The sequence below is a fragment of the Triticum aestivum genome, chromosome 3A (genome assembly GCF_018294505.1).
Source record: "Triticum aestivum cultivar Chinese Spring chromosome 3A, IWGSC CS RefSeq v2.1, whole genome shotgun sequence".
NCBI lineage: Eukaryota > Viridiplantae > Streptophyta > Magnoliopsida > Poales > Poaceae > Triticum > Triticum aestivum.
Window position 1 is genome coordinate 16,062,956 of NC_057800.1, and position 12,856 is coordinate 16,075,811.

General features: G+C 45.2%; 2 protein-coding genes across 2 annotated transcripts; one reads left to right on the forward strand and one right to left on the reverse strand.

Moving 5' to 3' along the window:
* Positions 1–2,496: 2,496 nt before the first annotated feature.
* LOC123059888 (E3 ubiquitin-protein ligase SINA-like 10) lies at positions 2,497–4,016 on the reverse strand. Its single transcript, XM_044482428.1, has 2 exons — positions 3,541–4,016; positions 2,497–3,438 (listed from the first exon to the last, which is right to left on the reverse strand). Exons 1-2 carry the CDS (start codon positions 3,811–3,813, stop codon positions 2,716–2,718), a joined length of 996 nt encoding a protein of 331 aa, XP_044338363.1. The 5' UTR covers positions 3,814–4,016; the 3' UTR covers positions 2,497–2,715.
* Positions 4,017–6,250: 2,234 nt separating this feature from the next.
* On the forward strand, positions 6,251–12,057 carry LOC123059889 (E3 ubiquitin-protein ligase SINA-like 7). The gene is made up of 6 exons (XM_044482429.1): positions 6,251–6,591; positions 9,911–10,562; positions 10,842–10,870; positions 11,023–11,096; positions 11,706–11,915; positions 12,006–12,057. The coding sequence occupies exons 1-6, from the start codon at positions 6,394–6,396 to the stop codon at positions 12,055–12,057; spliced, it is 1,215 nt and encodes a 404-aa protein (XP_044338364.1). The 5' UTR covers positions 6,251–6,393.
* Positions 12,058–12,856: the final 799 nt, after the last annotated feature.

The window sequence follows — 12,856 nt, forward strand, 5'->3', positions numbered from 1 at the left end:
CTTAAATTTTCTTTCGTTATTCGACACTGGAAAACTTTTCTTCCTTATCTAACACAAAGTCTAAATTTTGTTCCTTTTGTGACACTTTCATCCATTTTAACTACTAAAGGTGTTAAATGACATGTGAAAAGACAGCTTTACCCCTGATGCAAGCTTGTGACAAGAATTATTCACATGACCAGAGAAGCACATATTTACATGGCCGTGGAAGGTAGCGGACAAAAGCAGAGCTGTCTTTACCCCTGATGCACACGTACAAACACACGTACATGTGAAACTGGACAAAAGCAGAGCAAACTTAGCCTGCCCAGCCACGTGCACGTATGCGAAGTTTATGGTGTTACGTACCTGTGTGTGGTATTGATCCAGGAATCAATCAAGCCTTTGAGCTAGCTTTGCATTTCCGCAATTTGTGATGACTTGATTTAGAGTTTTAAGTTGGATGTCGAAACGTGATGCCGGGCAGCTTAGTGGTCGAGTAAGCTAAACAAAGATGCCGACATAATTTAAGTTGGAATGTTAGTGATCACGTGCGCAATCAGGCTGTGACTGACTGGCTGCAGTACATTGTTGTTGCTAATTAGCCGATCAACAAGTCAACCAACCTACATACTGGTGTCTTGCGAAGACGCAGAGGGGTGAAAATGAATATTGCCATTTTAGTCGTGTGAATAATGCACTAGGGGTAAAATCGTCTTTTCATAGTCAGAATGGACAAAAGTGTCATAAAGGGAACAAAATTTAGATTTAATGTTATATAAGAAAGGAAAAGTTCTTCGGTGTCAAATAGGAAACAACTTCTAAAATAGTGCCAAATAAGGAGTTCTTTCAAAAAGTTATGTGTACGTGGAGCGGAGGTTACTACTTGAATATAATTGTTTTTTGTTACCATGCACACAAAAAATATAGAAGTACCATCAGATAGCATATGGTTTTCTAACTGTAGAAAAACACACACAAAGTACATTTCTTGACATCAGTTTGAGCTGTACTGTACTCATGACCTAGCATCCAGATCGAGATTGCATTCTCTGAATAAATGTTAAGCAGTTCATGGAGCAATGTTCGTGCGGTTGGTGGAGAAAGATGATGCCCCCAAAATGAAAATGATGTGTTCAATAGCATGCGAATTTCCAAGGGTGCACACAACAACAACAACAATAAAAATCATTTTTTTCACATCAATTTAAGCTCAGAGAATTATGAGTTGGCATCCATGCTTATGGCATTTCTTAACAGGACCAGTAGCATGCAATGCAAGTGTCTTCAATCATATCGTATCCTTGTCGTCTCCTAATTAAAGGCATTGCATTTTCTCATGTTTTGGGTGTAATGAGTTAGACTGCCACCTAGGTTGAAAAATCCTTGTCACAAGGGGCAGACCTCAACATAATTATGTAGTATATGGACTTAGTCATAGGTGGTTTTCGTCCATTTATTGTGTGTTGTGTTTCTGTCAAAGTTGCTCACGCCATGTTCTCGGCTTGCTTATAATTAGATGCTTTAGCTGCGGTGACTTGCATCTATTTAAACAAAATATGATTGTTGCCGAGAGGTTTTGACCCTTTTCCAAAATAAAATGTTTATAACAAATACACAAATTTTGGATCGAACATCTAGAAAGATCATTTTGTTAGACAATGGAATAATTTTAGATTGGAAAGATTATATAAAACGCCAGAAAACTTGAATGTGTGGGTCAGCTCCTGGATGATACCCCATTACAACGGTGACTCATCACTTCACTTCCCATGTGAAAACTCGTGATCTGGCCTTCATTAGCTAGGCTGCCACATAGGATGAAAACTCTTTGCCACAAGGGGAACACCTCCATATACTTAAGTGCCACATAGGATGAAAAATCTTTGCCACAAGGGGCACACCTCCATATACTTAAGTGTATGGTCTTAGTCGTAGGTGTTTTTGGTAAATCTTTGTTGATATGAATCTTTGGTAAACATTGGTCTTAGTCGTAGCTGTACATATGGTTTTCTAAATGTTTTTTTGCGTCATGTTTCTATCAATGTTGTTGAGGCCATGTTGGTTTCGGTTTGTAATTAGATGCTTCGGTCTCAATGGCCAGCATCTATTTTAAGTTTTTAACATATTGCCGAGAGGTTTTGACATTTTTTCAAGACAAAATGTTTATAACAAATATACAAATTTCGGATGGAAGATCTAGAAAAATCATTTCGTTAGACAATGTGATAATTTTACATTGGAGAGGTTATACATAACAGAAAGAAGAAGAAAATGTGTATGCGGAGCATAGGCTACTACTTGAACCTATTTTTTTGTTACTATGTAGAGAAAAATAGAAGTTCCATATCAGATAGCATGTGCGTGGTTTTCTAACCGTAGAAAGACACACACAAAGTACGTTTCTTGACATTAGTTTGAGCTGTACAAAGATCGATCGTGCGGTAGGTAGGTAGAGAAATGTATATATGTATATGATACCCCAAAAGGAAAATGAAAATGAAAATGAAAATGATGTGTTCAATAGCATGCGAATTTCCAAGGGTGCACACAAAAACAACAATAAAAATGGGTCCTTTTTTCACATCAATTTGATAAGCTCGGAGAATTATGAGTTGGCATCCATGGTTATGGCATTTCTCAACAGGACCAGTAGCATGCAGTGCAAGTGTCTTCAATCATACTCCAGATAGTTTCAGTTGCATCTCGATCGGTGGACCTCAATCAATCAATCAGTCAGTCGGACCAAGGCAGAGCCTTGTCGATGCGCACGTTGAGGGGCACCTCCATGGCATCGCCCCCGTCCGCTCCGGGGACCAGGTACACCGGCGGCACCGCGAGGAAGGTCGGCTCGCCGGCGGCGACCACGGCGCCGGGCGAGGTGCTGCTCCTCATCTGCATCTCCACCAGCACGATGTCCGCCTTGCCGCCGTTCGCGGCCGCCGACGCGGTCAGGTTCACCCACATCTTGCACGTGAACCGCGGCTTGGTGGCCGCGCTCCCCCTGGCGCAGACCACGGAGACGGCGGTGGCCGCGGCGCCGAGCGCGCCCACGGTGAGCAGGAACACGCGGCCGTCGTCGTCGCCGACGAGCAGCAGCCGCGGCGTGGACACGGGCACCTGGAACCGGCTCACCTTGCCGTAGTGGATGGGGCGCACCGGCACGGAGTGGGCGGCGCTGAGGTGGGCGGCGAGGTCCGAAGCCGCGCCGACGAAGCCGCAGCCGTGCTCCGTGCAGCGGCAGGGCGCGTGCGCGCAGGCGCTCCGGTGCTCCTCGGCCTGGTGGTAGGTGACGTACCTGTGGCAGCCGGCGTTGGGGCACTGGACCCTGGTGGAGGAGACGACGGCGTCCAGCGCCGGGCAGGGGTCGAAGAAGCCGCAGCCGTCCGCGCACGCCCCGCACTGCCCGGAGGGCTGCTGGGCCGCGCACCCGCCGCAGGCCAGGTGGCCGCCCTTGCACTGCAGGCACACAGATCGGAGTCCGGCGGCAGATCAGCACATCCGCAGGAAAGAATCAATCGAGTTTGTAGTGTGGAAAAAGGAAAGGAGCAGAGGAAGAACCTGGAAGACGGGGGGCTTGAAGGGGAGGGTGCAGAGCGGGCAGTGGAGCACGCACATGTCGATCTTCACCGCGAGCTCCGCCCTCGGGCTGTGCTCCGGCGCCACCGCGACGACGGCGCCTCCTCCGGCCGCCGCGTCGTGCACGACGAGCTCTTGCTTGACGGAGTGGCCGACGGGCAGGTCCAGCCGCGCCTTCTTGGCGCTCTCGTCGGGCTTGTCCATCGCCGACGGCGAGCCCCTGCTCCTCCCCTCGGCGGCGCCGGCGCCCTGCATCCCGGCTCTTGCTCTTGGGGAAAGGAAAACCCTCTCCGGCCAAACTTTTCGTGTAGCAGGCGCAAGAACAAATGGGGCGAGGAAAAGGGGAGCTCGGCCGGTACCGCACTACCAAAATGCTTCCTTCATCACTGACCGGTGCAGAGTTCTTCTACTCCCGTCCCTGCGCTTGCCACTATTCCACACAGCCCCCACAGTAACTGAGCAATTCGATGGTTTTCTATTGGTGAGGGGGGGGGGGGGGGGGGGGGGGGGGGGGGGGCATATCCACTTGCATGCATCTATGTTTAAGTCCATATCTTTCATCAGTGAACTGTTTTTCAAGTCTTTGCTTAGGTCCATGAATTTCAAACCAAACTTGAGTTCCGACTTCGAAAGAAAGCCGGATATAGTTGGTTCCTCGCTCGACTTCAAGGCGGTGTTACCGGGGGAAGCGGCGGTAGTTTTGAGTCCGTGACGGTCTGGTCAACAAAGAAGTAAATAAAATGAAAAGGACGTTAAAGATGAACGGTGAATTGGATAATCAAATTTAGAATCCGCTCAAATTTGAGGAAAATCAACATCTGAAGGCAATTATTGGAAAATCCCAAAAAGTAAAAATAATAATATATTATTAGGAGCATTCATGGACCATCATGAAACAAGGCAAATTATCATGAATACTCGCAAAATATTTGTAACAATCCTCCAATTCCCCGTTTCTCGATATTACTTGTGATTTTTCTTGTTCGTTTCTAGCAAGACCCATATGTTGTTGGTACCATCTATAGGAAGTACGTTTAGAAAAAATACTCAACATTTTGCTTGACTTTTAAAAAGATTTTGTATTTTTTAGTAAAAACAAGACTTTAGTTCTATTAATTATTAAAATTCGTTTTCTTATGTTTTCTTTTTCTATGTTTCATGCTAGGCTGCTACAACATGCAAAAACACTAATGTGTCTCCAGCCAATCCAACCGCTTTGAGTGGCATGAGAGATCTCATCTACCTGGTCTTAGAAGTTAGGGGTTTAAGCGTATATTTAAAAAAAGAACCGGAAGCCAAAGCTAAGCTTGCCTAACAAAGAAAATCAAAACTGTGTTCTTTTATCAATAGTATAGAGAGAAGTTAAGTGCAATCATTAGTAACTCTACTTTGCGTGTTCATGCCGTTTACGGCCTACATTTTCTTCCAAATTTTGCATGTAGACTAGAGCTCTTAAAAATTTGACTTGTTTTCTTAAATGTTTTAATTCTTGTTTGGGGTTTAATGGAATGGTTGTACCTCTACCCATTTGACTAGAGACCAACTTCATATTCAAAGCCGTGCATATCTCACTAACATGGTAAAAGACGTACTGGTAGACAATATAGTATCTATTCCTTGCTTTTCGTGCTCCACAAAAATTTAAATTTTACTGTGATAAAAGACATCATCTGTATATAACTCGCCTTTGAGGAGCAATTTAGTCAACTAACTCATAAAATGCCCTAGAGACAAAAGATGCCACTTTGGCTCGATCTTTGACGTGGCTTGGGTCCCACTTGTTTTTGACGCGAGAGAGGTTGAAGAGGCGCCAACGCTTTGTCAGATTTTAGTGAAACCCGCTTCTCTCTCACACTGTCACACGTGCGGCCACCTCAAAGGTGATGAATAAGCATACGACGAGGTGATCAACAACACACACATGATTAAACTTTGGCTAGTCGGCGATGGATCTTCTGCAACGTGAACTTGGCAGTGCATATCCATGGGCAATAACTGCATTCCGCTAGGGTTAAGCGGCTTTGCGCTAAGATGTGACAAGAGATGTAACTCATGAACCACCTCTATGACGATAAGAATGTGGTTGTGAACTAGCGTGGATGTATAATATTTTTCTTTAGCCGAAAGGAGTGGGACTTAACGCAATGCACACAAAACCTTTTTCTTCACGAATCACTACCCTCATTCGCTCTTCTTTTTTCAGTTTAACCGAACGTCAGTCGTTTGAAAGTGAAATATGAGTAAGTCAAATTTTGTTGGGAAGGGAGGATGAGGCGCACAGAGCGCCTCCGTCACCGATGACAAGTTTATCTTGTCTATCTTAGGGTTGCAGGTTCGTCAGGGAAGCAACCATATTGGTGTTCTAGAGGAAAGGGGGGGGGGGTTGCCGGTTCACTGAGAAATTTCAGGTGGTTCGCCGGTTTAGAGGGATGACCGAGGGTGGTGGTAAGCCCGGTGGTGGGGGGAAGGTGAGGCGGCGGAGGTTAGGTAGTTCTGGGCTGGGCTGACGGCGGTGAGAGATAGAAGAGAAGCTCCGCATAAAGTTCAAGGTTGAAGATGGAGCACACTATAAATTTATCCGACGTATTCAAAAGGAGGTTGGGATAGGAGGGGGAAATCGACCGATCCTCTGCAAAATATAATTTTTTTATCCGACTGACGCCTAGCCGCTCATTTTTATTTTCACCACTGGCATTTTATCTCGACAGCCAGCACAACCAAACCCTCACCTAAACCTGGCCTCGCACAAGCTCTGCTTCCCCGGTTCCCCTTCCCTTCCCTGCCACGCACACCTCGGCTCTGCTCCGAGCCGCCCCCATTGAGGGCTGCCCGCCCATGGCGGAAGAACCTTCGGTGAAGAGGACCAAGACGGAGGACCTGGGAGCCGGGTCAGAGCCAGACGCGGCGGCGGCTGCGGCGGCGGCGGCGGCGGAAGAAGGGGAGAGGCCGAGCGGCGAGGTGACCGTCAAGATACAGTCCAAAGCTCTCTGCTGCAGGATCTGCTCCGAGCCCCTCAAGCCGCCCATCTTCAAGGTGACACCTCCCGCCGCATTCCGTCCCTCTTCTTGTTCTTTAATTTCATTTGCCCGGATGGGTTCCTGAGAGCAGAGTGTGCATCAGATGTGGCCGTAGCTGCTCCTCTCACTGATACCAGTAGGCTGTAGGCCGCTACTACCGCACATGGGCTGTTTTCTCTGAAATGTGTACTATCTGATATGATGCCAGTGGAGTGGATTGGCATTTCCACTGGCTTGAATTGCAGTTGTGCCTTGTCTCCTAATCAAAGGAAAAAGATGCTTCATCTGTTCTTGGTAGGATGCACGAATAGCACCTTGCAGGGTCCTGATTGGTTGCGTGCCGGACCGAGTATGCAACATTTAGGAACCTGTCTCCAATCTAGCTAGTCTGTGTACTAGTGACATGCTTAGTTTAGCACATACTGCATATAGACAGCAGGCGAAAGTTTCCTGCCATTTGCTCTGAAATCTAAGTCACTGGATCAACGTTTCCATGGCGTATGTTGCGTATTTCCCATCTATGCTTTCTGAATGCAGTCATTCCTTGCTTGCTCCTCGGAAGGAAAAGATGATGGTCCGTTTACCTTTCTGAATGCCGCGCTTCTCGGTAGGATGAACACATGCCACCTTGTAGGGTCCTGATTGGTTGCGTGTGAAAACTGAATGTCTAGCAGCTAGGAATCGGTTTTCAGTCTACTATGTATCTGTACTAGCGACATGCTGGCCTAGCACATTTTGCTAGGATTCCTAAATGGGACCTTGTAGGACGTTAACTGTTGCTGTCTCCAAGCTAAAAACAAGTGCAGCACTTATGACTGAATTTCTAATCTAGTGGGCAGCAGTGGAGTGCTAGTTTTAGCTGGTCTCATACTAGTAGGATCTTAATTGCTGGTGTTTCAAAACTGAACAGGGCAGCATTTAGGACTCACTTTCCAGTATAGCAGTTAATATGCCAGTGGATTAACGTTTCCATGGCGTAGGTTGCAGTTATTCCTTGTTTGCTCCTCAGAGGAAAATATGTTCCGTTTTAATTTTCTGGATGCTGCTGTTCTTGGTTGGATGACCAAATGGGAAATGGCACATTGTAGGGTCTTGATTCTTTGTGTGTGATAACTGAATGTAGCTGCTGGTATTCTTGCTCGGATAGTAGGATAGTAGTGAGATGCTACTTCAGCACGTAGTGCTTATTGTCATTTGCTCTGAATTTTAAGAGGCATAATGACAGCAGATCGGCATTTCGGTGGCATATATTGCAACATTTCCAAACATTTATACTTGTTTGGCTGTTGGTATTCTTGCCAGGATATTAGGATTACTGAATGGCACCTTGTAGGATGTTAACAGTTGTTGTATCGAAGCTGAATATGTAGCAGTTGTGACTGAATTTCCAATCCAGTGGGTAGTAATGGAATGCTAGTTTAGCTGGCCTCCTACTACATAGGATCATAATTGTTCGTGTCTCGAAGCTGAACAGGGTAGTACTTAGGACTCGATTTCAGACCTATTGATGAAATGCTAGTTTAGCTGCTCTCTTACTACGTAGGATCTTAATTGTTGGTGTCCCAAAACTGAATATGGTTTTCCATAACATTACTGAGGGGCAGCTTGTTTCTGCTCGCGTTGCACTCTTGTTATGAACTATATTTAAGTGCACTTTCTTCTTTGTAAGAGTATATCGATGTAGATTGCTCCATGGGCACCCGCCGCATTCGATCTCTGTTCCTGAGTTTACTTTTTTTCTTTTCTGGGTGGATGGATACTTAAGAGTATATATCGATGTAGATGCTTCTCTCCCTCGTAGTAATTGTAGGCTGCTGTAGCTTGTAGTGCACGCAGAAACATGCCTGCCATTTTCTCTGAATTTTTTGACTGCATTTCTCTGAAATTAGTATGTGATAAGGCAGTGGATTAGCATTTCCGTGGCATGAATTTAAATTGCAGTTATTCCTTGTTTGATTCTCAAAGAAAAAGTAGTTCCATTTACTTTTCTGGATGCTGCTGTTCTTGGTAGGATGAACAAGTGGCACCTTGTAGGGTCTTGATTGGTTGTGTGTGCAAACTGAATATGTAGCTGCTAGGACCCAGTTTCCAATCTAGTCTGTAATAGTGACATGCTAGTTTAGCACATACTGCTTATAGATGGTTGGCCAAGTTGCCTGCTATTTGCTCTGAAATTTAGGAGGCATAATGTCAGTGGAACAACATGTCAGTGTATTCCTAGATGGGAGCTTGTAGGATGTTAACTGTTGGTGTCTCGAAGCCGAAACTGTGTCAGTTATGACTGAATTTCCAATCTAGTGGGTAGTAGTGGAATGCTATTTTAGATGGTCTATTTCTATGTAGGACCTTGATTGGTGGTGTGTCAAAGCTGAACAGGGTAGTAGTTAGGACTCAATTTCTGTAATCCTAGTGTAGCTGCTCTCTTATTACTCGTCTGTAGGTTCTTAATTGTTGGTGTCTCAAAAACTGAATACGTTTTCCATAGCATAACTTGAGGGACAGTTTGTTTAGTAAAGTGCGAATTTAGCTATCCCTTACTATGTAGATGATCGATCTTTGTCGAAAAATATGTGGATGATTGATTGTACGCTTCCTGTTTCTGCACGCAATGCACTCTGTTATGAACTGTATGTATGCTGCACTTTCTTCTTCCGAGTGCATCGATGTAGACGTTTTCCTGATTGTTGTTGGGAGTAAAAATAAGAACCTCTTCTCCCTGGTTACCAGTAAATACTGCATGGGTAACGCCTGCTGTTTTCTCTGAAATTTAAGAATGTCAGTGGATCAACATTTATGTGCCATAAATTGCATTTTCCCTTTTTGCTTGTTGAAGAAACATGTTTTCCATTTACTTGTTTGGCTCATGCTGTTCTTGCTAGGATAACAAAATGGTACCTTGTAGGATCCTGATTGCTGGTATCTGAAAACTGAATTTGTAGCAGTCAGAACGCAGTTTCCAATTTGCTGGGTTGTAATCAAATGCCACTTTAGCTGCTCACTTACTATGTAATCCCTCCGTTAGTACAAAGTTGAGTCATCTATTTTGGAACGGAGGGAGTAGGATCTTAGTTGTTCGTTTCACAACTGAATATAATTTTCCATAACATAACTTACGAGCAGCCTGTTATTTCTCTAGTCGTTGGTAGTGAAATGCTTATGATTTACTATGTTGATGACTGGTATCTTTCATGTTTCTGCTTGCATTGCACTCAGTTGTTAATAACTGATGAAAGGACTGTGGAGAGGCATTACACACTGTTCATTTTTCTCCAGTTCATTATCCTTTTCTTTTTGTTGCTGCTGATCGTTATGCTAATATTCTTATGTTTCTTCAGTGTGCGGCTGGGCACGTTTTGTGTTCTCAGTGCCCGGAAAAGCTCCGTGAGGTTGGGCACGTTTTGAGACTGGGTACGTTCTGCGCTCTGTGTTGCAAAAGCACTAGCTATTCCCGCTGCGTCGAGCTCGAGCAGTTCATCGATGCCATGAAAGTGCCATGCTCGAACCAAACATACGGCTGCAACGAGTTCGTCGGCTACCAGCAGAAAGAGAAGCATGAGAGTTCATGCCCACATGCTCCATGCTACTGCCCAGAGGACAACTGCGCCTTCAAAGCGCCGGCATGTTGCCTGCTGGACCACTTCGTCACCGCACACGGATGGTCGCCGACCAACTTGGGTTACAACAAGCCACTGAAGATCCCCTTGGCACGAGACCGCCGGTTCACGCTTCTAGTTGGGGAGGACATGTCCTTGTTCCTCCTGATAAACACCCTGACCAGCATCGGCAGTGCTCTCGCCGTGGTCTGCGTCAGGCCCCATGAGTCTGAACCGAGCTATTCGTGCAACATCTCGGCTGCTGGTGGGAAAACCGATGGGAGGCTTGTGTTCCAGAAGGATCCTCACGTGTCAAGCAGCTCGCTGGCGGGTGGAGTTCAGATGGGCAACTTCTTCTTGCTGGTTCCTCTGGAATTCGCCGAGAGCTCATCTGGTGAACTCACTGTACACATCCGCATCGACAGAGTGGCATCATAGGGATCTCGACTGGAAGCTATATGTGGACAGAACCTCTTGGGTCAGTCAACTAAGACCACTTTCAATGACTGCATATGGTGAAACAGCTAGCTAGATGTTGCCCCATGCTCTTTAATCACCATCAGCTGGAGGAACTAAAATGTGTTTAGAACTCAGTTGTCTTGTTATGTAGCTTGTTGTCAGTTGTAGTGGTAGTAGAATTTATCTTTGCTTAGATTGTTGTCTTGTTATGTAGCTTATGTAACACAGTTGTCCCAATGGAAGGTCAGTATCTTGCAACTCAAAATTGTACTCATTTGTCAAGTTTGACTACGTATTAGCTAGTAAGATGGACGTTGCCATTGAACTGGTATTTGAACCAAGAACTGTGGCAGGTAAACCATTATTATATCTCCATTTGGTGCTGCATTGCACAGACGCTCACCATTGCCAGATCATTAGCATTGATCTTCAAGATTTTGCATGGTTTCCTCTCTCAGAAAAATCTCCCGTTAACGAAAAAGCGAAGGGAAACCTCAAAGCCTTCCATCTTAGAAGTGTGCATCGCTCGATGCAGAGGCTGGGGGCTGGGGGTTATCCTCCTTTTTGAAAAACAAGACAAATTCCTACAATTTTTTGCAGTAACCTGTCCGGATCTGATCAGCTCTACCTATCTATAAGCAGCTAATTGACTGCAGGAAGTAGACTGAGTTTAGAAGACAATTGTTCTACTCTAGCTTGTTGTCATTTGGAATGGTTAGATGTTGGTCTGCTCTGTTACATCTTCGCTTTAACTGGACAGAAATACCTACTCTCTGCATTTAATGTTCCGCATGACAACAAGCTAATACTTTTTTTCATACATTTTTCCTATACGTAATAAACTTTTTTTCTATACACGTTTAACATTTTTCAAATTCTTGGTCAAATGTTTTTATGAAGAGTGTTTTTAAATATATTTATTTAAAATATTTGGAAGTATAAAAAAAGAAAGAAAAAAAACAAAAAACGTGAAAAAAATAAAACAGAAAACAAGGCCGGTGTATCCCGCGCTTGGGCAGGCCCAACTGGCGGCTCCCTTCAGTGAGGGTTCATCCTGTCTCGCTGAATGCGAACATAGGGGTGCCCACAGAGGACCTCCTATATGTCGCTCATTGCGGCAAAGAGTCGGCGTTTCACATAGGGCGGGACCTCCTATATGCCGCTCAATGCGGCAAAGAGTCGGCGTTTCACACAGGGCGGCTCAGCTGGGCCTGCCCATTTGCAGTGACACGGGGAGGCGTCGTGTTAGCGAAGTGAAAAACGCAGAAAAAAGAGGGCACGGGCAAAGGTATTCCAACAAACGACGTCAGAATGGGTTGCGTGCCGTGCTAGCCACTAAGCCACCATCACTACTGAGATTATGTGTCTAAAATGGCAGCTTCTTTGGACGGAGGAAGTACAATTTTGAGGCTATTGATCGTGGTTCCTAAGAGAAGATGAAAAGAGATTAGACTTTTGTATGACAATGACAAGATCAATAAGAGGTTTTGTGACAATGTTTGAATGACGACGTACACCTAGAGAGATCGAATATGTATTTTGTGTAGAAGTAGAATATGTCTAGAGTTTACGACACCCCTCCGGACGCACACGTTGATCATGCGCAGCCTGTCGTCCGACATGCATGAACTGCACCTCTGCCCTGGCCGCGTTGTCGGGCCGCATGCAGATCACACCGACATGGACGTGCCCAGTGGCGGAGCTACAAAGAAGAAACTGGGCGGGCCAAGCTAATGAAGAGCAGATTTTTTTAAAAAAAATTGAACACTATATACCATTTCAGTAGGCATAGAGCATACTTTTGCTCTCGTTGATTACAAGATCAGCAGATGTGCACAGACACATACATATATACTACCGAGTAGGCGAGTACTAAACAGAAAAAGCCAAATCTATGGGCGTAATCCTGCATTTTGTTGAAGTCCTTCATTTTGGTTTGCTGCTGCTGATGTTCCAATTCAACTAAGTCCAAGGGTAGAGGATGATCTGCTTGTGATGAAGGATCTTCCTCGACTTCATTCGCATCGTATCTTTTCCTTTTAAAAACCAAATCAATTCCTCACTAGCTAGCTTTGTCCATGGTAAATGACACATAAATTACAATTTATAAAGATCAGCTGACTGAGCAACCCATGCTACCAATTCTGCTCGTTGCTCTGCTCCCAATTTTGCTCCTTGCTCCGCTTGCCTCCGCTGCCGGCTGGCCACCACTAGTGCCGCCACATCAGA